Source organism: Synchiropus splendidus, chromosome 13 (assembly GCF_027744825.2).
Source record: "Synchiropus splendidus isolate RoL2022-P1 chromosome 13, RoL_Sspl_1.0, whole genome shotgun sequence".
In the NCBI taxonomy this organism is placed as follows: Eukaryota; Metazoa; Chordata; class Actinopteri; order Syngnathiformes; family Callionymidae; genus Synchiropus; species Synchiropus splendidus.
In genome coordinates this window covers 14,270,601-14,297,842 of record NC_071346.1, presented here as the reverse complement: position 1 = coordinate 14,297,842, position 27,242 = coordinate 14,270,601, and the positions used below count along the sequence as shown (strand labels likewise).

Here is a 27,242-nt window from a genome sequence, read left to right as displayed (position 1 = left end):
CACTTCAGTAACTATATATATATATATATATATATATATATATATATATATATATATATATATATATATATATATAACCTTTTAACACCTTTTTTGTTACATTTGGCAACTTATATATCTGTATATTTATATATATCAAATATATTAAATTTAAAATATATTATCATACTGTGCGTACTACTTCAACTATTTTATTTCTTTATTTGTTAATGTATCCTTCCTGAGATTTTTTCTTTTTTTTCAGAAGATTCATTTTAACGTGCACACATATTTATCAAAAATAAAGTTTCATCAAAATGAAATATGAATTTATCATTATAATATTATCGTAATCGAGATACTATATAATGTCATGTCAATGGTAGATTAAGCTCCTGCAACGTAACAAAGATGGTGTTTGAAGGTTTGCTGCTATTACAAAGGTGCATTGTAACAAAAACTGGTCATTTTAGATTCAGTTTCAAGAACCAAATCTTAACTTCTGCCAGTGTTACCACTGTTTTCAAAGCCACTCTGAAGATATATTCAGATCAAAAGCAAGTAACTCTCACAAAGTTCTTTGTCACCGACAAAATGGGACAAACCACTCGGACAAATGTAATTGGAATCTTCATTAGAGGCAGTCGCGTTCTGCCGGAGAAAGATTCTGCTTGTTTTTCTGAGACGGGTCGCAGGAGCTCATTATTTTCTATGCATATTCGTGGAGCCTCCAGGGCATCAACAGAAAAATATATCTCTTCAAAGCCAATGCATTTCCCGCTAAACAAGATTAAAAGAACGGTGGAGTGGAAACCTGTTTCGAACTTCCTGTGGTCAAAACTGTGCCACTCATTGACGTCTCAACCTGGAAAATGGGTGGAGATGTCTCTGAAGCAGCAAGTCTGCTGTGAAAGCTGAACATTAGAGGCCACCTGGCCTCTTCAGAATTCCTCAACACGACTCAAACTGACTGTCAGTATTGAGTCAGATGTCAGTGCGGTGGCTGGCCAGTTCATGACTTTACTCCCAGGTCATTCCCAGGGGCAACGGCTGCTCTGGAGAGCATGAACAATGGTACAAGATTTCTATTGGACATTCAACTGGATCAGAGGAATGTATGAAGCAGCAGCACATTTTGGGTGTGTTTGATAACACTCTTCACACCAGCCCTCTAAAACTTAGGGCGTCTGTTTGAGCATTTACGGTCACAACTCCGGAAGAAGCCAGAACATGATTTTGAAAATGAAGACATTTCACAAATAATATTACAAGAGGAAAAAATGATCACTGATGTCGCTGAAAAAAAAACAAGTGTGCGTAAACCCCACTTGATCCATGTAGATGATGGTCTTGACAACTAAGTTTGGTAACTTTGGTGAGATTTTACGGTAGAATTTTGAAATACATTCAATGTACATAGAGTAATAATAAGTCAATGACAGCTCATACATTAATAAAACAAACCTTTGAAAACATTTGATGACATTTCTATTCAACATGTTTTGTTATTATTGCATTATTACTTGATGTCAAGCAAATTTATTGATGCTAAGTCTCACATGTAGAATATATAAATGAATGAGTGGAATAAAGATTTTAGTTTAAATATTAAATTCATTATTCATCCTACAATGGGGAGGTGTGTTGCTGCATATCAAAAAGAACTTTTTAAAAAGGACAAATGTTCAGCCTGAGTCCCTTAGTACCTTTCCCCGCAGAGACACAGAAGAGGATGGGTCAGGTGTTCGGTGGTCATAATTCAATGTAATGATGTTTGACATGTCAAACAACCCTCTGCCCTGCAGGTTGTGCACGGTGGTCGCCATATGGCTGGTCTCCGTGACCATGGCTCTGCCCAAAGTCACCTACATCAACTTCGACGTAGGCTGCACGTGGTCCGTGGGCCGAGAGGAGTGGCTCTTCTTCCTGGTCCCCGCCCTGCTGGTGTACTACATCGCCCCCCTCCTTTGCATCGCCATCAACTGCGGCCTCATCATCTCGCACCTCCACCGCTGCAGGACCACGCTGGCGGCTCACAGACGCAACAAAAAAGCCACGGCGCTTCTCATTGCCTCCACGTTGGTCTTTGCCATCAGCTGGTTGCCATATTACACCCTGGAGTTTGTGAACGTCATGTGCTCCTCTGTGAGCTCTGTGGCTTTCCCCACCAGCGGATTCAGTCGAGGACCTTCTTCCACTGTGTCGCCGCCAGTCGTCGCTTTGCCCTGGTCCGGCGTGGAGACGGAAGTGTCTTTACTATGGGAGGTGTCGTCCTTCACCGCTATATTGTTGGTGTGTCTCGCTCCATGCTGGAACCCGCCACTGTACTTCCTGCTGTCTCGCCCTGCGGTGCGTCAGCTCCGCTCGCTCATACCATCCGTTCTACGGAAAAATCTGCGGAAGAAACCCACAAAGTGGTGGCGTATCGCACCGGCGCCTCCTCCTCACCTGCCACACCCACCACCCCCGGCGCTTCAGCGCAGTTTGACGCAGTAGAACATCAACACAGCAGCGCTCCCTCTCCACACTCCATGACATTTGGTTCAACCTGCTTTAGCTTCATGAGTCACAGCACACTTGCTAATATTATCTTTGCCTCAATGCTTTGACCGATATCTTCTCCGCTGTTCTATGATGCTTAAAAAAGACCAACAGCGACCGGATTCTCCAATAGATAAGGCTGTATCGTAAACAGAATCCATTATGTGCCATAAAACCACGCGGTTTATCATCTCCTGTCTCAGTGCTGGAGTCACCAGGCAACGCTCCGCCATGACGGCTGGTAGTCGTCATCATGGAGCACCACAGGCCACAGAATAATTCGCTGTGTGAAACATTCCTGGTTCTCAGTCAGCACATCATTTGCAAAGGTTTAAAACGTCCTGTACTTGCAGCCTTCACTGTCTCTGTCAGGCTCCGCAGGGCAGAGTGATGTAAGCTGTGGAGGCAAGCGGGAACTTGATTCCCTCTGGAGCCACTATGAACTTGTGCATGTGCACCTCTAGTGGTGCTCAAGCCCAGGCCCTTTCCCCAGCCTGAGAAAACGGCACTTTTTACTGCAGCCATTACAAGTAACATCCGACTTACGACCGGGTTCGGTTCCGACCAACAGTAAGTCAGATTGGACGTAAGTTGAATGCCATTCAAAGTAGCCGACGCGAGGGTTATAGGTGCTACTGTAGTGGTAGATGGCTGTGTGAGAGTGAGATGCTGGGATACTGTGCTGCCGTAACTGTCGTACGTGCTGCCGGGCTGCTACGTGCTGTGGTGCCAGACACTGAATAAGAACTGCTGGCCACGGTCGTAAGTACGGGTGGACGTAAGTCGAGCAGGTCGTAAGTCGGATGTTACTTGCATTACTCTTAAATTCTCGGTATCGGACTGGGAATTAAGTTGGGTTCTTCTGAAGACAATCTTGCGACTGTACCTAGCTTCTTTTTTTTAACCGCCATTTTGATTATTTACGCGCACTCAACGTGACCTAGTTGTTCAGTTTGATATTTTGAGTCTGTGTTGTAGCGAAAATATCTATAGATTGAAAATATGCATCTTGTAATAATAACGAGAAAAGTACTGGTACAGCGCATACTTCCACTACACAAAAACACTGCATGGAATTAGAAGTGTTTAAATGTGAGTAAAGAACTGTACAGGCTCATGATACAATGCAATGAATTTTCTGATGAAATACCATGTTTAATACCATCAGTCAAGCCGTGACGTGACTTTACGTGGCGCACTGTTTATGTCTTTTTCCCATATTTCTAAGTGCATCTTCCACCTGTGAGTTCATTGATTAAAGTGACCCGGATCTGTGCTTTAAACTGAGACATAAATCTGCCTTGGTATCAGATGGAATTGATAATAAAGGATAAAAGGTTCCACACAAAGACGTACCACACGAGTATTTTATTGCACCACCTTTGGCTTTGATCACTGCACACACTCGTGGAGCTCCTGCAGGGTCACATGATCTAGTCTCAGTGTTGCATTTCCCGCAAGATGATGGGAGCGGTCAACCACTGCTAGTTGACCTCTGTGGCAGCACGCAGCCACCTGCTTTGTTGAATATAGGAAGGGATTTCTTTTTGCCATGCGGAATCAAATCCTTCTCATAATTTTTATGTGTATATTTTTTTAACTTCCTGTTTTGCGCTTCTAACTGCGACTGTATTGGCACCCAACTCCTACATATAAGTGGTGATCGATGGCTGGCTCAGGCCCCAAAACATCAACCTTCCAAGACGCATTTTTCCCCCTCAGCTCCAGTCTTTGTTTGAGTTCTTCCCTTCAATTGTACTGTTAGCAGCCACTTCCTCTCTTTGCTGCCATGGGCTTGAGTGCAGTCTGGAATTCCCCGTTGCTTTTGTTGGAGGTCTGTTTTCACTGGACACTATTTCTGCTGCCTATTTTTTGTGAACTTTTACTTATTATTTGAATGTTATTTAAACGTTGTATCTACTTTACTTTCACACTTGTCAATATAAAAAATATATTTGGCTTAAAAGTAAATCAAAATTTTTTATTTATTATGTTTTTTGTCTAGAATAGCGACAGAAAAAGGTTGTTACACTTTACACTCACTCAAGTTCACTTGAAACAACACCATAATTCAATCGCTTAGTTATTAACTTAATAATAGTTCAAATCTAAAGTGCGACCAAAAAAAGCTGCATGATAACAAGTGGTGGACAACTCATGTTTCTCCTCAAAAATCATATTTACTTGAAAAACAACACGAAACCCCATTGAAAATTTAGACCAATAAAGAGCCTGTGGAACAACAGCAGATTTATTCACTTAAATTTCCGGTTACTGTGGCAGTGAAACTTTCACTTGTGCATAAAATAATCAAATACTTCTCTCAAGTGGACCATTCAAATCCAATTGAGAACAAGACATGTTGCAGTGCTCTGAGAAAAAAGATCCGCCTCTGTCTCTGGACGCACTGAGGACCACAACAAGATTGTCCCCAGAAGCGAGGCAGCACTCCATGAGGCTTCCTGTCACCACACAGGTTGTTATCAGAATAGAAGCAGACAGCTGTGAACATCCGCGTGACACTATCGATCTGCTCGATCTGTTTTTAATTCCTTTATGCATTTGTTATTAACACATCAAACATCGCTGGGATTTTATTTCTGACAGAGCAGCAGAAAAGAATCATCAATGCCATCTGAAAAACTGAAGGTATTCCAGGTTATTTATGGAAATCTATTAGAGTGGACGCTCACAGATTTGACACAGGTGGAAAATTGCTTCTTATCAAGTGGAGACTTCGAACACGACGGACGAGTCGTGAATGGCAAACTGGTTGCAGCAGCCAAATGGATTTGTTGTGTTTTTTTTGCGCTTCATATGAGACACGGCTGGATGGATAGATTGATGGCTAGAAAGATTCTATTGCCCTTAAAACAACCTTTCAGAGGAACCAGTGCAGTTCACCAATGAAGTAAAGGTCAACCACCCCACCACTCTATCAATATGCAGGTCAATGTTGAATCCCCCGCAAGGTTCCATTTGCAATTGAAATAGCATGGAATAACCACAAACTCCACTCCATCAGTCCATGAAAGAAACTGCTTCATCCACGTGCGTCTTTTTCTCAAGGATGTCGCTGTTTAAATAAGCGGCTGCACGTGATTTAAGTTGAGGTTGGATGCGAATAAGAAGGATGGGCACTTAAAGGACAGCCATCTCTGACCATAAATCCTGCCTCGGTTCACCACTGACCTGGTGTCAGCCACACCACTGAGGAGCCGCAGCGTTGACACTGGCGGACAGTCCGAGTCGATATTAGATGGGGGCACTTATCTCTGTCACTGGTGATCCCCACCACCTGGTCTCCAGAGGAGACTTAAATCTGCAGACGCGACAGTGCTTAGCAAGGGACAGTGGGCCTCCATCTTCGTGGATTCTCTTTGGCGTGTTGACTTCATGTTCAATCGGCTCTTCGCAGAGGAAGACGTGATCGGAAGGAAGGCGGTCTCACCCTTTTGATGAGCCAGTCCTTCCTGCTTCCTTGCATTTTCTGATCATTGAAGAAGGTCAGTCATGAGGGTCAGGAATCCATAAAGACCACCACTCCCTTGAGCTTTGGTCCAAGGTGCAGGCCAGGTGAAGACACGTCTTCAGGTGACATCTACATTCTATGATCATTGAAGAAGGTCAGTCATGAGGGTCAGGAATCCATAAAGACCACCACTCCCTTGAGCTTTGGTCCAAGGTGCAGGCCAGGTGAAGACACGTCTTCAGGTGACATCTACATTCTCTGATCATTGAAGAAGGTCAGTCATGAGGGTCAGGAATCCATAAAGACCACCACTCCTTTGAGCTTTGGTCCAAGGTGCAGGCCAGGTGAAGACACGTCTTCAGGTGACATCTCTCTTCCTTCAGACTTCATATGTATGAGAGGAAGCAAACGCGTGATCTCTGAGGAATCAGGCTCCAACACCCTGCCTCCTGCCAGAGTATACTCTCTCTAATACTCCAGTAAGCAGTCGGAGGAGGCAGAGGAGCAGCCAGAGCACTGAAGTGAAGGACGGACTAATGAGCGCCGGCAGGTCAGGGGTCGACTTCTACAGCTCGGTGGTAGGAGGACGATGGGCTGCGCCCAGTCTGGTGGAACATTCTGTGTCGGTCTGGAAGGATTTTTGTGGCAGAAATCATGACGTAATCTGACATGTCAACGTGGCTTTATGTTTTCCTTGTGCAGCAGTTGAAATGCAATGACATCACCTCCTGTATCTAGATCTCAAACAATGCCAAAGTCAAAGCAACTGTAAAAACTTGCTCGTGCAATATTGGCCTCCAGGCTGTTGGATGGATGAAGGTTCTTTAAGTTTGTGATCACAAGAGGTTCATCTACACCATTAATACTGTGGCTGCTGTCGAAGAAAAAGAATATTGAAATCTTACAAAAAAAGTAGAAAGTTATATATAAAATGAGTTTTTCCCCCGGTTAATATAGCTTTAATTCTCTATAAGGATCATAGCTGCTTTATAATGATATACTGTATATGCGCCTTATTACAAGCTTTTTTTCCAGCGTATTTTATTCCTATTTTGATAGACAAGACAGACTGTTAAGATGAGCATTGCTCATTAAAAGAGTCTAATTTAGTCAAATATTTCAGTGTAATAGTATTCATATCATTCAATAACAATATAAACATACTGTATATGTGTTTTTTTAATGATCTAAATATAAAAGATAAGTTACATTCAGAATGGTGCACAAAAAAAAAAAGTGTAATATATTTCTGCTCAGTTTTCGCTCAGACTTCATGAGGGCCCATAAATGAAGTCAAAGGGCCGTGTGTGGCCCCCGAGCCGTACTTTGCCCAGGTCTAATCTACACCTATACTCTGATAATCTTCCCTAATTTTATTTCTATACACAGTGGTACCTCGGTTCTCGACCACAATCCGTTCCAGACGGCAGTTCGAGAAGCGATTTGTTTGAAATCTGAATCGATTTTTCCCATTACAATGAATGGAAAAAGAAATAATGCGTTCCAAGCCTTAAAATAGTCTTTTGTAGGAGTGAATGTAGAGTGTCTGCTGCAGGTGCGCTGTTCCTCTATGTGTGTGGCCGCTGCATGTGGGAGGGGTTGCTGAGTGAGTGACGTCTCTCCAGAAGTGAAGAGGTGCCCGGTGCGTGTCCAGCTCTGAATGTGCGCTTCTGTGCAGTTTGGCTGTGACAAAGTCATAAACCAAGTCACGCTCTGTCCCAGACTCGCCTCATCCCTGTCCCAGCTCCAGCCCACAACAGGACATCAAACCCTGGAGTGAGCGCTCCAGCCTCGGAGGTGTGGAGAGCAAGCTCCTCCCCTGTGACACTCTACCACGGTCCAGTGTGGAGACAGGAAAGGTTTTACACCTCAATATGAAGAAGAAACAGTCAGTAAATGTAGCTAACGGGACACGTCTGCATACAGAGGCTGCGTTATACACAATAACAAAGCGCGTCGTGGGTCAGCTGATCGGTCCGCGCACACTATGTTTTTTCCACCTTTTTTCGGGGGCGTTTGAGTTCTGGATTTTCGTTTGAAATCCGATTTGTTCGACGTTCGAAAACCAAGGTTCCACTGTAACTGGACACCTGTTATGGAGTTTGAACTATCAATAATGTCAATGAACTCAGTGGAACAACAGGAGGTAGTGGTCTTCCTAGCAGACACAATGGGTGTTTAGATGGCAGTTTGTGCAGCTGCTCCTGAGTTAGGAGGCAGACACTGATGATATTTTGCCTCTTCATGGCGGAAATTAAAAAGCACTTCAGAAAGCTTTTGATGACAATCCCATCATCCTCCCGCCTCATTACTGTGCACGCAAGCAGAGTGAATGAACCTCATCCAAGGAGCAACATCACACACAGATGAGCTGTCAGCAACTATCACTATTTCAGTGTTGTTCTAGCAGCAGTACCATCCATCTATAACTCCATGAACGACCGTGGTATTGTTCGAATTCAACCCCATGTCTTCTTTATTTCTGTGTGTGATGTCAACCTTCAGATTTCCCCACAGTTCCACGTCCCAGTATTTCATCCTGGCAGCTCTAGATGACCAGCTTTTGCATAAGTATTTCAGCTCTGTCAGTGCTAAACTTGCCTTTTTTAATCCCTGGATTATGAAGAACAGCACCAAAATTTTTTTTCCAAAGATGGCATTCTTGACGATCACGCTGAAACCATCCGTCTATTTTGGAGGTAGTACTTTGAAATAATAACTTTTAAATGAAATTATTATAATTACTTTTCAATTTGTTATTGTTACTTGACAGTGACAAACACGTGTTTTTAGGAACAGTTTTTGTCCACTACAGGGCAAGTAGTCTACATAACAACTCTCTATACCTACTTTGGCATTAAATAATAAAATAAAATAATTTGATGAGTCAGCAATATTCTCAAATGATGTTTGCATATGAATATATTCAATTAATATCTATGAACTGTGGGTTGCTAACAAATCAGTCTCAGTCGGAACAATGATGAGTTGAAAATACTTGTATAACTAGTTAGAAAACAGTTGTTGTATTCAACACAACGTGTAATTGTTGCGATATATGTATGTTATGGTTATGAAATACATTGTATTTCACGCGCGCCCTCGCACTCTGGCTCCCCCTGGTGGTTGATTCACTCCAACCGCTGAAACCTGACTCTTTGTTTCAGGACCGTTTCAAGGAATCTTTGTGTATTTACGAGGCGCGGACGGAGTCGCTGGTCCTCCCTCCCTCACGCACACACACGCACGCACTCACACGAGCCCCGCGGTGATCTCCACCTCCAAGGACGCGCCCCCTCCGAGAGAGAGAGAGAGAGAGAGCGCGAGAGAGACGCAGGGCAGAGGCGGGTGAGACATGCAGGTAGTAAGTGAAGGTGGGGAGGGAAGCGCCGCCGCCGCCGCCGCCGCTGCTGCTGACCGTCGGAACAGCGCTGGCAGAAGGGCATGCTGACGGACTGATCCCTCTCCAGAGCAGGTGCGGACCCGCCGCCCAGACTTCTCCTCTCCTCCTCGGGCAACAGTGGCGGATCGTCGCGGTGGGAGCTCCACCAACAAGATGCTTATTGTAATCCGGAGCGTCTCCTTTGTGCGCCGTCTGTTGTGAAGCGATGCCGGCTGAGCGGCGGGCACACGTGACTCCATCACTCGGCTGAGAACTCGAGCGCTCGAAGAGGTGACCATGGCTGACCAGGTAAGCTCTCGCGGATTATCCACTTAACACGCCATCGAGTCGCGCCGCCGCTCTACTTTCCTCACTTCTCACGATCAACGCCGTCGGCTCTGTTCACTGCCACAAAAAAACCCTTCATTTAAATGAAATAAAAATGTGAAATAATAAAGAGGCTCTCGCACGTGACGACAGGAGAGTTGAATGGTTCCCAAGTCTGACAGCAGACGGTGTAATCGGCGGTGACGTCACGCGATTGAAACTGTAGTATGAATATTGCATGGTGAAGTGTTGTTTGGCCTAGTTTTCCTGTCAGCGGGGCTGAGGGATGGAGAGATTAACCCCTGACTTACCACCGGCTGAGCCCGCGGTCAGACCTGCCATTGGTCCCCGGAGCTCTGCGCGCAATAGAGGCCACTTTGAATCGTTGGCTCTTTCACTTAACGTAACTGAGCCACGTGACGGGTGTGATGCGCCGGAGTGTGGAAGGCTCCTCGCTACTGTAACAGGGCGCCACTCATTGTCCCTGGTCTGTTTCTGCACTCTACTGTCCTCAAAAATGTGTGCAACTCTGCCATAATGCACTTTGTTATGAGTCACCTCTCATATCAGTGACACATTAACACAACCTGGTCTTCTGTCATAAAATGTTACATATTTTTAGTGAAGAATTTGACTTTATTCGCTATATTTCCCCCTTAATTCTCAGTGTATTATTATTAAGACGTATTTATTATTATTTATAATATCATTATAATTAATTTATTTGTTTTAATTCACTAGAAGAAGACACTCATTCAATATGTGACATCAAAAAAGAAAATTAAATGAAATATATTTACCTAATATTTGCCATGGGTTAACTTTTTTTTCTAAATATGCCTTTAGTCTCAATACAGTATTGTTAAACTTGTTTTGTTTTTAAGAATTTTTATTTATTTATTTATTTTTTGAAAACCCCCCCACATTCATTTGGAAATAATATTTTACATATATTTCGAGAAAGTGTATGGATGCTCTTTTTTTCGCCTTTGTTCTAGATCAATATTCTCAGTAATTCTGAGTAACTAGTGATGGGCTGATGTCGCTTTATGGTGTGCTGTCCTCATTTTCAGAGCTATAGGTGACACTCTGCTTATTTATTTATTCATTTCAATAAAAAAAGACACACAAACACAAACATTATAGAGCAGGAAACTCGATCACATGGTCTCTGAAGGTGAGGCTTCATGAAGCTTCATGGCAGTGAATACCTTGGTCAAAAGTGTTTGCAAACATACTGCCAATGATGCAACAACTCATTCAATCATTCACTCATTCATGCCCCCTACATATTTATGAGAAAGCCAATGCCCCTATGAATTCTTTATGACTGTACTGATATATAATGACTTCACAGTCTGCCACATGTGTGAAACTAAAGATCCAAAGTTATTTTACATGTCTCACGAGAGCTATAAACAGTGGTGGGCAAGTTACTACCAAAACAACATGCATTATTTATACCTTGTTACTGTCATTTCAGAGCATTTATCTGCATTACTGCATACATGTAAGGCATTACACAGCTTTTGTATTGCCTTTGCATCACTTTCAATAAAATTTAAATATGGTTTTCATCTTTTTTTATTTTTATTTTAATGCAGCATATTACCCAGCAAGCCAGAGGTGATGTGGTGCCTGAGTCACTTTTAAGGCTCACAACAATGCAGCATGGTGGCTACATTTATGGCCCACTTTGTGACAGAGATTCTGTAACTTCAGGAATGTATCTTGTGAAACCATTAGTGAGGTTACAGCCTATTCATAATTTCTGTTTATTTCTTTTATGGATCCTGTGTATTATCTGATGCCTTCGCTTTGTTTTAGGTCCCTGCTGAGATGTTTTGATTCGCAAGAGTTCCTTTGGTTCCACACGGGACACGCACAAGTCAGCCAAAAACTGTATCATAGACAAAGCTTGTTGATAACATGACATGCAGAGATTCAGATGAATAGCTGTCCATTAAATGTAAAACACGTTTGGGTAAATAAAAGCTAGTGTTGTGTTGGAAATTGTAAGCCATTGCTTAACTTTGGATCAACTTGCAGTTGTGCTCCCTATTATTTTGAGGAAAGTCCACTGTCACATCATACATGCCCTTGTGGTTTTAACTGAACCACAGCACTCCTTGAATATAGAAGAATATACAGCTAAACTATAGAGTGAAGACGCTAAACTGCAGTTGTACTGTAGTGCTAATGCTACACTATGTGAACATGCATGTAAAGGCGAAAGTGATCTGGAAAATCAAAAATAATATTAATGTAATAATTCTTACTCTGGCTGACAGGGAAGGATCTTTTAGGGTTTTTTTTAATGGTGCTGAATTGCATTGTGGGAGCATCAATCAGGTGATAGTGTTCCCTGTAATAGACAGCCAGAGCCTCCCTGCGTCCTGCAGCCCTGACTCCCTGGGGCTCAGCTGGAGCAGGATTAATTGCTGTGTTAATATTGATGAGTGTTCTCGCTGCCACCCACATACTGTCTCCAAACTTTTCCTGAGAACCGCCTTGAAAAGTCCCTTCATTGCTGTATACTTTATATTTTTCAGAGCCGTCTCTTTCTTCACCTGACCGCAGTTGTGTGCTTTTCTCTGACCCTGTGTTACACACGCCTCTGGTGTTTTTCCTCTTCCTTCTCCATTCTCTCCGTTTCCACATGCTCTGCCTCACATCAGTCTCAATCTCCTGGTGTCTCACATTTTTCTCCACCTCCTCCTTCATCACCATCGTGCTATTAATTCCTGCTACTTTCCGCTCACACCTCTGTGGTTGTCACCTCCACGACTCCCCCCTTCTCCCGTGTTCTATTTTTAAACCCGATAGGAACTGTTGTTCCATATGGGTCAAGAGCGAACGACAGAAGACCTTATCCATTTATCATTTCCTTGCAGTACAGTATGTTTCTGACCACGGCGCCCCCCCTGCGGCGAGGAAGCACCCCGCTACCTGTCAAGCACCAGCTGAGGAGGGAAGAGGCCGTGTCAGACGACTGCGATTGGATCCCGGGCCTGGAGGAACCTGCCACTCTACCTATCAGCGAGACCACGGTGCCTCGGGATGAGTCCTTCGGCCAGTCAGCCACCGCACAGTCATCGTACCATGGAGGCGCTCTGAGGATAGTGCTGCTGGGACAGAATGGCGTGGGCAAGTCCTCGCTGGCTCTCTCTCTAGCCGGGCAGTCGGACAGATCCCTCTCCATAGACTCCGAGACTCAAGCATGTGGTAATGTCTGTGTGTGTGTGAGATTCTGTGTTCGGAGAGACTTTCCCTTCAATCCGTAAATACTCCTCTGCGCATATCCATTTTCACATTTCTCTTCTGATTTATCATCTTATCGTCTCTAAAGCAGTGTTCGGATTGGATTAGCGTCGGCCATTTTAACAGCCAATTTGCACAGGATTAGAAGCATCAATGGGGGCGTCTTGTCCCGCCGTTGTGTGACCTCGTGCTACGCTACTTCCTGATATTGATGCAAACAACAAGGCATACATTGGTCCAGAGGTAACTACATTTGGTCAGCGTTTTGCACTGGATTTGTATCTCTGCGGGTAGTTTTCACTGACTATCCGCAAGCTTCGACCCAGCGCTTTAGCAGCATGGGGCCCTCTGCACCCCTAAGGCTGAGCTATACTCCCTTCTGCTGAGATCTCCCCTACACAGGGGAGTTTTCTACCGATTTTATCAATACAAGCACCACCTGACTTACGACTGGCATCGGTTCCGACCAACCTTTCGTCGGATTGGACGTAAGTCGAATGCCATTCAAAACAGCTGACGCGAGGATTATAGGTTCTACTGTAGTGGTAGATGGCTGTGTGAGAGTGAGATGCTGGGATACTGTGCTGCCATAATTGTTGTACGCGATGCCGGGCTGCTACGTGCTGCGGTGCCAGACATTGAATAAAAAAATAAATAAAAGCATCTGCTGGCCGTGGTCGTAAGTACGGGCGGACCTAACTCGAGCAGGTCGTAAGTCGGATGTTACTTGTATGTAGTTAAGTGGGACTCAAACTGAGAGTGATGTCAACCAGGGAGGACTCGACTCGATGCTGACAACCACGGCAGCAAAGTTGGAATGTCTTGATTGTCTTCACTGTTGTGGCACAAATAGAGGGGACTAAAATATTTGGTCATTTTCGTAAATCATCATTAGACAACCTGCAATAGAATTATTTACTTTTATGGTCAGGGTTCGGTGAGAAACTAGTGAGAGCCTGTCGCTTGTTGTGTTGAGTTGGTGTCAAATAGAATACAATACTGCAGACATTGTCATGGGTGGTTGTGTTAAATGACTGAGCGGGGCCAGGAAGAAAAGACAAGGGGGGTCACTCCAGCAGTTGCTACTCTGCTGGGAGTCGGCTGGGACTGTGCTGGAACTGTGCTGGAACTGTGCTGGGAGGGGAACTAAGAAACTGCTTCTACAGTAAGTGTGTCCTTTAGAGACAATGCCATATAGTGACTATTTTCTTTGGACTTTTGTGTTCCTGAGTGACAGCAAAGTCAGCCTTCTATGTTGCGTGTTGACAAAATAAGTTTTCAAGTGAAGGACGTTCCACCGTCTGCAGCGTATCCTGGTGCAGAAGGCAGAAGGAAGACGAAGGTGGGGTTAGGGCTCCACCACGGGGGTGGCACTCCATTCACCCAGTACAAGTCACTTGGTTTACAAGTAGGCACCACCTGCAAAGCACCTATGAGGTGGTCCATACAAGTGGCATCTATGTTGCGGTAACTGGGTGCTAGCATAAAACGCTCCTGCTGGAATGTCATGCTGACTCCACACTGGACTCAACAGTCCACTTGAAAACAGTCGCTATAGACACCTTTGGGGTGAGAATGTTTTGCCTCAGCATGATGTTGGCCAGGGTTGGATCCAACAGTGATCAGAACTGGAGTGAAAGAAGTGCTTCAGAGAAAACAACCTCACAATGCCGCAATCAAACCCAAGAGTTCGGCTGAGAGACTCCCCACGATCTGCTGTTCAAGTCAGATGGTGTCGTCTGCTCCAGCCACTCCTCAGTGCAGCGGGAACAGTGAAAGCCAGTGACTTTCTACCATCGAGAGAGATCAGGAACAATCGTACCAGAAGTTTTCTCTCCCCTCTTCCCATTCGACAGTGTGGCAGCCTTGAAATTGCATTCATTGTAGTTCTGGCAGTTTATTTATTTATTTTTTCAAAAGCAGTCGATCCTGGAGGAGCAAAAGATTTCCCTCCTCACTCCATACATCGTCGGCCTGGAGCTTTGAAAAACATATTTGATGGAGGAAATGGAAGGCGTCTGTAAAGTGCGAGGGACTAATGTTTAAAATGACAAGTATTGTCGATTTTACTTTGACTTAAACTGAAAAAACACATGTATTTTCCCCTTGACCTCTCCCCTCCTTCATCAGCTGCTACACTTGGAATAATACCATTGTTTGCATAAATCCTCAGAGAAAGTACTATAGTGGATTGTCTTGTAGTGCTGTTTCGCTGTGGAGTCTCAAGAGGATTACTGAACTCCTCACCCCGTCTCTAAAGGGAAAAAAAGCCACCATGTTCATGGCTTTTGTGTTCAGACTTAAAGTGATTGTAAGGGGTTTAAAATGGAAGCCATCTTGATCGTCCATGGAGTAAAAATAGACTGGATTTACTGTTGAAATAGTTGAACGTAACGTTGAGTATTAAAGTAGGAGAAACTAGATCATGATTTATGGGGCGTATACTGTATTTACTGAGCAAGTCTCATGGATTATTCTCAAACGCCATTACCGTCAGATGGTCTGACTGGCACACTTCCTTATTTTCATGCAAAGACGTGTTCAATAGAGCAAAAACACTGTTGGAAAAATACTTCAATAATTCAAAGCTGGGTATCTCAATCATTCAGAGTACACTGCGCTGATCGCGACCAAACATAATTTATTCACTGTTTCTTCTGAAAGTAACACCCCTCATAAATTCTGCAAACATAAGCTGATGACTTCTGTACTGCGGCTATCGACTGGCTGACATGGTCGTATTGTGTGTGCTGTCGGACCGTGTCCTGAGTTGTGTGCATTTATTGGCACCCAGGTGTGAGAATAGTTGCATTAGGATTAGAAGGTTAATGACTGGAATAAATGCAGTCCTTTAATTCAACCCTTCACTGTCTGCACCATCTCTACAACGTTTTGACACATCAAAATATACTCACAAGTAAAGTGCATACAGAGCTCCATCAGGTGCTGAAGAAGCTATTCATACTCTGTGGATGCAACTCCATACCTATAATATTTGCATTTAACTTACATTGTTGTTCATTTTTATTCGAGAAAATGCTATTTTTTCTGGAAAAAAGTTCATTATTATTAATCTGACATCCCTCCTAATGGAACAGCTACAGTACTGCTCCATAATCTTTGGTTTTTAAACTGAAAGTTCCAGCTATTAATCCCTGAAATGGAGTGCTCTATCTCTATCTGCAGTTACAGCTAGTGTTCAGTGATGCTTCATTGTCCTTATTTTCAGTGACCACTAGATGGCACTCTCTGCTGTAAAACCATTTGATTTCATCAACCTCAATTTTAAACCGGCATCCAATAAGGATACTGTATCATGAAGCCTCATCAGCCATCCCTACTAGCACACAGCTGCTTTACCAGCAGACATTACATAATGCATTATGAACATGTGCTGTAGGCAAGACATACATTTCAGCGAGCTTTGTGATGAAGCTTCATGAAGCCTCATTTCCAGGGCCCTCTCTACTGTGTCTACTCTCTTTGTGCGACTGACTAGCATCATTTTTAAACGTAGAGTGCCACCTGCTTGGCTCTGGAATTGTGAGCCGCACTTGTGTGTTTCTGTTCTTGGTGGACCTCAAAACAACACAGAAAAATTGAAATGCCGACTCCCTCGCTGAAGACTTTCTCCGGGCTAACTCGGATTGTTTTCCTTCTTCTGCCAAGCTCAGCACACAAGCTACTAGCCTCAGCGAGATGAAATATTAAATCATTTCCCCGGGTATCGAGATACCTGCTTACTGTTTTTGCCGGTTGCCTTTTAATAAAAGGCTCCGAGTGGCCCTCCAAAGACCCTCTGTTTTGTTGTCTTTGCACACCAATTGAAAAGATCTCAAGTATCTCACTGTACCCCCCACGCTGACCACAGTCCTCATTCTATAAGAGCTCCAATTTCTAACAAAAAACATTCTGTGAAAATGAAGCTATCGCCATGGCTATTATGTAAGCAACATTTCTGGCAAAGCGTACGGTGACGAATTAATGCTGGCAGAGAAGCTAACAGATGCTCTGGATTCTTGTCTGCTATAACCACCTCAGCGATCAATACACATCCTGGCCAAGCCATTACCAGCAGCCAGTTTAAGAGGAGAGTTGTGGTTACAGATAGATGTCTTTCTTTGTGTCGGGTTGTGCAACACAGTCGCTCAAAAAAAAAAAAAAAAAAAAATGGCTGTATTTTCATTGCAGATCTACACCCCAGTACAGTCCCACATACAGGAGTTGGACAAAATAATGGAAACACCTTAAAGCTTCTTTAAGGTGTTTCCATTATTACTGTAGATGGTGTTAATCCAGCATCTGCAACTGCAGCTGAGTGATAGTTGCTCTATTGTGAGCAGAAGATGCTAACCGTGTTGGCATCTGAGGATACAGCAAGGTGTCCTTGGCACGCATTTGACTCAGACTTGGCTGCTCTCTGGAGCATGTTTCCTAACTTATCCGTGACAAGAGACACTGGTTGACACTTTTTCATGAAGCTTCAGTGCCAGAAAAACTAGGATCTGCAGGATTATGACTTTAAGAAAGGGAGGGGGAGATTAAATATTTGTCCAGAAAAATACATTTGTAGAAGTGATGGGGCGTGAAGAGGCTTCATGAAACCACATCCTCATTTTCAAAGCACAGCAGGTGGCGCTCTCAGTTTTAGAATGATGCGTGGCATCATTGAAACAGTTGTTAATAACCAAAGATTTTAGAACAGAGACTGCCATCTAGCGGGATCTGAAAATGTTTTTTTATGAAGCTTCAGCACCAGAAAAACTAGGATCTGCAGGCTTTTGACTTTAAGGAAAGGGAGGGACTTAAATATTTGTCCAAAAAAATACATTTGTAGTTGTGATGGGCTGATGAGGCTTCGTGATACAGTCTTTTCAGAGCTCAGCAGATGGCGCTCTCGGATAAAAAAAAAAATTAGGTTTCATTGAACTGGTTGTTCAAATCCCAAGATTTTAGAGCTGAGAGTGCCATCTAGAGGTCTGTGAAAAAGATGACACTGTTTCATGATGCCTCATGAGACCAATAAGTGGTGGTACCAGTACGTGCAGATAAATCAGATGAAGTAAATTAGGTGAAGTAAAGCAACTGTCATGCGGAAATAAAATATGGCAGAAACTGAAGCTGTCGTGACAGCGGGGAAGTTTCCACCACTCCTGCACAGTCTTAGGGAGAGAAATTGGTTTGGTTTCTCCAAGTTGTGTGTTCGAAGATCAGTTCCATGGTAAAGAATTTTGCTCTCTCCAAATGACCTTGTTCAAGGAGTTGATCGTCGGCATCTCTCTGCCTAGTAGGAGGATAAACTTCACAAAACCTGCTGTGCAATGAAATGTTTGCCACATTGACGTTGGTGAAGGCATGAGGAACAGAATGTAGCCGTCCAGAATGTGACTGCCACCTGCTGTCCATTTGAGCTCATGAAGAGCTGCCTGGCAGCGACCCTTGCTGTCTGGGACGACAATAAACATCCTTGAATGTCTGACACGTAATGAATCTCTTCTAAAAGGAAGCCTCTGTTTTAATACGGGAAAGGTTCATCGTTGAATGTGGCTGAATGAGTGAGTCACAGCTAAGACAGCTAACCTTTCTGCTTCCTTCCTCCCAGGTGAGGGCTACGAGTGCTCCGTGACGGTGGATGATGAGGACAGCAAAGTCATTATTTTCGACAACTGGAAACAGGTGAGTGGCACAAAAACCCCGTCGCTCTTTCAAGTTTGTCTTTGTCTGAGCAGCAAAGCCACCGGGAGCTTTCCACTCTTTCTGCCTTTGTTCTTTTCTCACGGTGAAAATTAGAATTCTCCTTCGGTGGGACTCCGTAATTATCGCGGCGAAGTCCCTGTTAGAGGCGAGCGTGCCTCTGCAGGAACAGGTTGAGGGTTAAATCTGTGTGTCATGGAGAACATGAGATCGGAAAAGGTTCGACGTTATTAAAGCTCATTAATGATGGTTTTGGAAGGGGGGAGGTCATGAGTGTGTTGGTGGATCAGTCCCTTCCAGATGTCCGCTCTGCCTCCGGGGTCGACCCCGCTTCAAGCCGAATTATTCACTCACTGCTACATTGAGCTGAAGGGACTCCGCTCTCTGTCCTTGAACCGTCCAGTCGCGATGTCATCACCTTTTAAAAGAAAAAACAGTGAAAAGAGTCGCAGCAACTGTATTGAGCAGATCGGCGCCACACAGTGAGAGAGAAGCATATGGAGCCGGCGCTTCCTGCCCAGGCCGTCTTTCAGTTTAATCCCACTGAAATTTAATTCAATTTGTTTTTTTGCTGTTAATTCAGGTCAGCGTTTAGAGGCAGCAGATGTGGGCCAGTGGTCAGCTTGGCCTGGCTCCAGGTCGCTGGACAGCCAGTCCCTCCTGAGCGCTCACATTAGGTCAGAAGTAATCAAACCAGCAGACGCCATAAGGCGCCCAATCACCATGGCAACAGGAGCACGTGCCGCAGCAGGTCTCCTGGGATCAGTGGCCAGTTGTTTTGCCACATCACTCAAATGTGAGGCTGTCACATTCTCCTTCTCTTTTTGTCCTTTCAAGTGTTGCTCTTGCTGGAGGCCGAGATGAACTGCCGCAGTCATGCTAAGGAGGGTCGGGTGGCGGAAGTCTACAAACCAGAGGGAGAGAGGCCTGTAGCTGCTTCAGTTAGACGCGCAAAACGCATGAACAGAAGCCAGAGTGTCCCCCGCCAGACGCCCTGGATGTTGTTGACGTCATGGCAGCAGGATGCTTTTAAATAAGTCATCGGTGTTCCAGAAATAGAAGCACAAGCACACTTGGCCTTGACCCAGCCAGCGATCGCTCTCCACTGCCTGCACCGTGACTTTCCTTGCATGTCTTTAAACTGCCCGTAAATCAGGATGGAGGTCAGGAGTCTATGAAATGTAACGGCTCACCTTTATTTCTTTGGCTTACAGAGCTAAATTTAGGGTTTTGACGCCAGGGCAGCTGCATAAATACTTCCTGGTAGACATAGATAGATGGTGCAAGAACACTTTCCAGTTTTCTTATCATCATTGTGAGAGTAGCAGCACAGTGTGTCGTGAATAAACTACACAGCCGTCATGCTGTATTTAGCTGTGCTTAAACATAACATTGTTGTGGCTGTCTGAGGTTAGACCCGGGTGCAACTGAGTGCTGGACGACAGAAGGCACGGAGACAAGGTTAAATTAATGATTTAATCCACAAAGTTGAGGTTATACACAGACGAACAAGAACGAACGACGAAAGGCGCCGGAACCAGAACACGAAACGGGAGTTACACGTAAAGTCTGGGGAAAAACCTGGAACCAGGAAATAACTATATCAATGAGAAAACCAAAAGTGAGACCTACAAAATACTCAAACGCAGAAATCTACCGGAGAAGGAAAGTGACAGCAGAAATGAAGTGAAAACAACGAGAACTGAGGAAGCGGCTGAAAAGTAAATCAAGCGCGCACAGACTTTAGAATATTCAGAAACACAAGAGGTGCGAGGGTCAAGAGAGTTTACCGTGAGGACGTGAAGCAACCATCTGGCAGAGCAGACTGGAACCCAGGTGTAGAAATCAGTGGAGTCTGGGATCCAGCTGCGCTGCTATTAAGCTGCAGCAAAACAAGGAAAAGGAAGGGACACATGAAATAAACAACAAACAAAATAAAAGCACAAGAGAAACTGAACATGACACACAGGACTCATCAATTACTTTATATCAGGAGAATTGTATAATATATGAAGAAGGAAAAAAAAGAAAAAATATACCATTCCATATTTCTCACAGCACTTGAAACACACTTACTTGAAGTCACACAGATACATGTACTCAGGCCACTACAAATAGTTGCCATCATAGACCGATACCTCTGCTGTTTCCTCTCTGACCTTCCTATAGCCACTCCTCTTTAATCCTACAACAATATCCTCAAGGGACTTTCACTTCCATTTTTATCAAGTAGCCTCAACCTGCTCGCAGAGGTCATTGATGGTCAGTGTGTTTCCTTGCTTTCTTTCAATGAGCGCAGATTCATGGGGTTCATCAGCTGACATTGTGATGCTAGGGCTCCGAAACTGAGGTCCCTGCTTCATGAATTTCATCTGCTCATCACGAGCAGAAGTAGTTTTCTGCGTGTAATACAATATTGTGCAGCATATAGTTGCCTAATGTTATTCTAATATTATCTATTAGTGATGGGTAGATGAGGTGTCATGAGACAGTATTGCAGGTTTTACAGCAGACAGTGCCACCTGGTGGCCTCTGAAAATCATGACTCTGTTTCATGAAACCTCATCAACCCGTCACTATTATCTAAGATACCTGTGCAAGGCAGAATGTGTGTAACTGGCGATCAAAAGGTTCAGGGGCTGTTGGTTGGAGTAGACCCCAAAAGACCTGGTAAAAACAATGAGGGAAACTACTGAAGTGGAACTAATGGGCCACAAGAGAGTAGTGACGAAGAGACAACCATCCGAGGCATCAAAAACTAAGCAGCCACCTGTTTTGTCTCTGGATAGAGAGCTGAACTCCTCACCTTGTTTCTGTTGGGGAAACAAAGCCATCCTTCAAAGAAGACAGAGTCTCTTGTCGTGTCAGATGTGTTCTTCTGGGAGGTGGGTAGCTCTCACATGGATGAGAAACTGCACAGTGTGGAATTTATCAGTCCAACTTCTGCTCTTTTTCTTGTGTCAGCTTCCTTTTTTGGAGATGAAAACATTTGTATTATAATACAATACAGAGCTAAAACTTTAGTGGTCATAATAGGCTTGTTACTTCCTAAATTCAAGTTCGAATGCGAGCAACTTGGACATATCTGAAGTCCTGTGCGTCACTGTCGACCTGTGTCTGTTCTTGCATGTCTGATTTTTGACCCAAAAACAGCCATATCAGTTGAGGTATTTATTCATCTAGGTTTTCTCATGTAGGTCATTTGAATAAGGGCAGAACTGGTGAGGCCTTTTGGGGCAAAGAAAGAAATGTTTATGATCCAAACCCATATGTGGCTGACCCGTTTTATTTCTAAAAATGTCTATATTCATTCTGTCTGATGACAGTGTGCTGGGAAAGTTTGGTTTGCTCATGCAATTTAAACACAACTATTCAGAACCGTGACATTGGTCATGTTTTCCTCCATCGAGATTTTTATCTGTCTGTTGACCTGGGTATATGTCATGATGTTCAGGGTCTCAAACCGATACACTAAAGGGCTGTACTGAGTTAACCATTAGCTCTGTATTTTATTATAATACGAATGTTTTCATCTCTAAAAAAGGAAGCTGACACAAGAAAAAGAGCAGCAGTTGGGCTGATAAATTCCACACTCAGCAGTCAAGTTTTGTTCAGGATTTTCCAGTATGAGACCGATACTACAGCCTTGTGTGCGATCGATACTCATCTGATCTGACACCTTCTACTTGTTACCCTGCAAGCTGTTAATAATGAATAACCGACTCCTAAAAACACTGCAAGTGGTGCAGAACTGGCTTGGTTTTATTAAAAACCAGGCTTTCAACAGCATAAATAAAAGTGCAGCATCGCAGAAGTATTTAAATAATTTGTCATAGAAAAGAAAAATACTGTACCATTTTTTTATTGTGTTGCTGCAAAGAGCCACATCGTACAAATATGTAGCTGTGTAAAGCTCACCTGAACAGCTAGTCATGTGACTCTGTACGGCAGTTAAAGCACATCCCTGCATGTCAATAGGTTGCCGACCTGCATATGTCTCATTCCTGTTTTTTGTTCCACTCAGTCAAGAGTACACAATTACACCAGTCAGGTGTCTGAAGTCATGAACACACGCGCACACAGAGAATTAGATTCAGATCCACCTTCTATCTACACAGTTTACTGAAAAGAACAAAAAAAAGAAAAAATACTCACAAAATATTTCTCTCAATTGAAAGGAGAAATGTCTTCATTTTTCCTTTTTTTAATACTTAAAGTGAAACGCGGGGTTAAATACATAGACGAAACCTTGAAAACAACTCTCCCTGTCACTTTAACAAATGTGAGATTAAACCAAGTTAAACCAAACCTGTCTTGAAAGGATGAGAAAACTAAAAAAACGATACCTTTTCAACACATAAATAAATAGTGTATGATCGCCTCTACCATTTACTGGACATATTTGGTGGTGTCTTATGTGCTTTTAAGGACATCGACATTCACTGGGCTTAATATTTCCTGCTAAATTCAGGTCTTCATTTCCGCCTAACACGGCAGCTGGTCAGGTGCAGGTGTCCTCCGAGACATTTGACCCTGGTAAGCTGTCACTACAGTGTGTTGAAGCCGAACGCAGACAGAAGACGACGTTATTATTTAATGACTTGAAATTGAAATATTTATGGAAGAGGCCGAAAAGGTGCAGCTGGAGGCGCTGCGGAATGTAGGCCAGCGTGATTCTGGCGCTAGTCTGCGAGGAGGGAGGGAGAAATGCTGGCCGGCAGGGCCGGATTGTTTGTGGTGGAATTAAACAAAGAGAGAAAAAGACGGCCGATAATTGCTGCTTGACCACTCGGTTAACATGAAAGGAAAACATGGCTCCGCGGGCCAAGCGTGCGGAAACGGATTCTGCCTCGGAGTGTCAAAGGAATTCATTCCCCCCGCTGACAGATTTGGCTTTTCTCGCTGCTGAAGTTGTTCCGCACTATTTCCCGCTTCTCCTGTGTTTGCCCCAAATCCACAGAAGCTATTACACCTCATCCGGTTTGTTTGTCGGAGGCTCCTGTGGGAGTCGGGACTCATTTTGGAAGCAAATGGGGCTCAATCAAAAGATGAGAACGCCGGGTCTACATCCCCGCTGTCTCATCAGGCGGTTGAATAGATTGCAGACTGCAGTTGTTGTCACCATCACTTCAGGTGTCAATTACAGGAAGCCAGCTCCCAACAATGAACTTGTTTTGGAGGGAAACTTTGAAGTTTGTTAGCAAACTCGCTGCCCTGAAGAGAGCTGTGCAGCTCAGGTTCTGAATGAAAACACTAAACTGGATTGTAAAGCAACTGCCTGAAGAACGTATTTATCGTAGCACAATGAAAATGTGGGCAAAGCAGTCAAGAAATAAAGTGAATTTAAGGTGAATACAAGAAGATTAAAAGCTAAAAAGACGACGTTTGGGGATTAGAGTTGTGAGTGTTGATGGCTGCGGTCCCTTCTCTCGATCAATGATCTTTAAAGCGATCAGGAAGTGAAGTATCACAGCAGCAATTGCTCGAAAGGCTTCGCTGTGTTTCTCTAATCCAGCCTGCTCTGGGGGGGGTCGGAGGTGAACGGCAGCATAGCAATCCCAAAACTGACACAGAATCTGGGATTTGCCTGTGGACAATTTTGCAGGATGGAGGCGCCACATGCCGTCATATTAAAGCTCGAATCTGGGTCACGCTGGGACACGCACTCATCTCCGTGTGTTTGTGCGGGGACGATGCGTGAGCAGTTATGCTGCGTCACTGCATTCACCAAGGCTGTGGTTTTCATTGTACGTGAAACCCGTTTCGGCCATTTGGCCTCCCGCAACGGATTTCCTCGGGGAAGTGTCGTCCCAACGCGGCCGAAATTTGGAAGGAAAAAAAGAGCAAACCAAGCAGCGTTGTGAGCGCTCTAAGCTCTGTCATCCTGTTTCAGAGTCTCACTCTCGGCTTTTTAATTCCCTCGTTCCTCTTCTCATCGTTTTCCTGTCTCCTCATTCATCACCTCTTCACCAAAGCTGAATTCTTGTGCCATCGTTCACGTGTTTGTCCGCGTGTTTGTAGTACCAGCAACACTGCCCCGCACGGTTTCCAGTGCTACTACTACATTTGGTCTGTATCTGTATAAGCTCTCTGGAAATGTGCAGAAATACAGACGAAATGAACACAGAACAGACAGAAGTGAGTCAAGTGACTATGAAAGACATTCAAGTATCATCATCCTGCACCCATCATCCAGGGGGGCAAAATATCCCTCACATCGGTACCATACTAGCCTGAACAGTTTGGACAAGGCAGGGTGGATCCATGTTTTCGTCTTGTTTCATCTTATTCAATCTTGAATTGTCCAATTTTTTTATGTGAATTCTAGCATACTTTGGCTGTTCCTAGCTAATGGGAGTGTGGTCTTCTGCTGGAGCTCATCTGCTTCAGGGTCTGGTACCAGAGCATGTTCGTCCACGCAAGTGCCACTCACTCAACATTTCTGCTTTTCTCTGTTTACCCTGGAGACGCTTGTTTCATGAAACACTAGTGCAGGGTTGATGAAACAGTGTCACAATTTTCAAAGACCAGTAGATGGCGCTCTTGGTTTAGAAATGATGTGAGGTTTCATTGAGTTAGTCCAGACATTTTACAGCAGACAAGCGCCATCTCGTGGCCTTGAAACTCGAAACTCAGGTTTCATGAAGCCTGATCTACCCATCACCACTGCTTAGCAATTACTGTTACCAAGCAGACGTATCTTGAGAAAGTGGCCTAGGAGCGTATATACAGTTTTCCACACTCACGTCAGCCCTCATGGCTCCTAACCTTTAAAAAAATAGTTCACTTGATATCCAATCCTCCGACCAGCTTCATGTGATCACTGTGTTTATCAGCTTTCACTGTTGGTTTATCCACTTGTCTGTGACCTTCAGGCTTTAGAACTTCTGCAGAGACGGAACAGATAGTCCTGTCTGGTTCCGGAGTGGACCATTTTCATGTCAGCATTTATCATTATGGTGAACGACAGAGCAAATGGCTTTGAGAGAAGAAAGTGAGCTGCTGCCAAGAAACCCTGATTTGCTCTTTTGATAGTGGACAATGTATGAAAGGCTATTATTGTTCAATTCTGACCAAACTTCAGATGGTTCTAACTTTGAAGTGATCGGATGGAGTTCTGTCGTTCCATCAGGAAACTCATGAAGGTTTTGTCTTTGAATTGTAAAACTTTGCTGCTGCACCAGATCTTCTTTATTCCAATTCGCGATGTTGTAGGAGCACCACAACACTTGAATTCTGTGGTGTTCCCAACGCTAGGAAAGATGCTGAATTCTGTAGGTCAAACAAGGTTGAGCATTTGCTTCCTCATAAATCTTGTAGGATGAAGAAAATCTTCTGTCATTTCATAAAGTAAAATCAAAGCATGAGGGAAAAGGAGCTCATTCTGGAAGACTAAGCCAGATGAGAAAGGTCTGGAGTCAAGAGCTGAGAGTGGAGCCCAGGGAAACTTACAATAGTAGAAGGAGGAGTCTACATGAATCTGACAGGTGTCAATTGAGAGTGTTGCCAGGCAGCATAGGTCAACTGAAGACATCTTAAATGAAGGAGGTTGAGGCAGGGAGAATGAAATATTCTCACTTGTCAGTAGGGGGTGAATAAGAATAAGTAAATAAGAACCACCACGGAAGCATCCTATCTCGCTGTTGTACCTCCCTGTTTCAACAAACATCTGCTTTAAATCATGCAGGAGTTATTTAGTCCAGTGATTCTTAACCATAGGGCTGGGGCCCATGGTTGTGAGCGGCCCTCTAGGAGGCGCTCGCAACGCATTTTCATTCGAAATGTGTTGCTTCCTTCACTGGTTGAATCTGGCTGATGCTCGCTCGAGGGCTCTGGTCAGCGGGAAGCGAGACTCTCCGAATTGAATGCAGTTGTTTTGTTTTACACCTTTGGGCCGTGAGGGCCACCAGATGCTCAGTTTTAATACTTTCTCATGTCTCATATTTCTCATGTATTTCTCATTCTCCAACTATGGACAAGTTCTTGAAAAGAAAAAATAATAAAGAAAGTGATACTTGATGTTGAAGCGGTTTTAAAATGGCGAAACCTTTATTTACACTTCACTTAAGTCTTCTTTGGAGTTGAAATAAAATATATACTATAAATTTTATTTTATGATATTTACTCATGGTTTTAGTTTTATTTATTTTATTCAGAAAAGTATTCAGTTTTTCAACAGTTTGCATTATGGCTATTTTTTCCTTTTTTTTCTTCAGTAAATTTGATGAATATGACTTGCACCTGGTCCTGCTGCTGGTTGGACTTGTCGATGACGGGCCTGGGGCCCATTTTTTGGGGGAAACGTGGGCCCCAAGATCAAGAGGTTTAGTGATTTAGTCGATCCATGTTCGCTCCCTCCACCGGTGCTATCTGGTTAAAATCTCATTTTTTATTTAGAAAAAAAAATAGGATGGGATACTCATAAGGCGCCAAATATTGACTATCGCCAAGGGACCTTTAAATGTGCACCCCCCGCCTGGAACGCTGTATGGAAAGTAAAACTTTTTTTTCTTTCTTCCTGCCTATGCGTATGCTTCAACATGTATCGCTGAAGGCTGCATATGTTGTCAGTATAGGATGCAAAAG

The 27,242-nt window shown here is 43.8% G+C and overlaps 1 protein-coding gene across 2 annotated transcripts in view; it reads left to right on the top strand.

Moving 5' to 3' along the window:
- The first annotated feature begins 9,175 nt into the window (after nucleotides 1-9,175).
- rem2 (RAS (RAD and GEM)-like GTP binding 2) overlaps nucleotides 9,176-27,242 on the top strand; it is a 37,119-nt gene continuing 19,052 nt past the window's right edge. The window contains exons 1-3 of one of the 2 annotated variants that reach the window (XM_053882541.1): nucleotides 9,176-9,683; nucleotides 12,596-12,848; nucleotides 18,565-18,638. In XM_053882541.1, coding sequence (XP_053738516.1) covers nucleotides 9,672-9,683; nucleotides 12,596-12,848; nucleotides 18,565-18,638 — 339 coding nt within the window. In that variant the 5' untranslated portion in view covers nucleotides 9,176-9,671. Of the gene's footprint in view, nucleotides 9,684-12,595; nucleotides 12,927-18,564; nucleotides 18,639-27,242 lie in introns of both variants that reach the window. The other variant, XM_053882540.1, reaches the window with a different exon arrangement.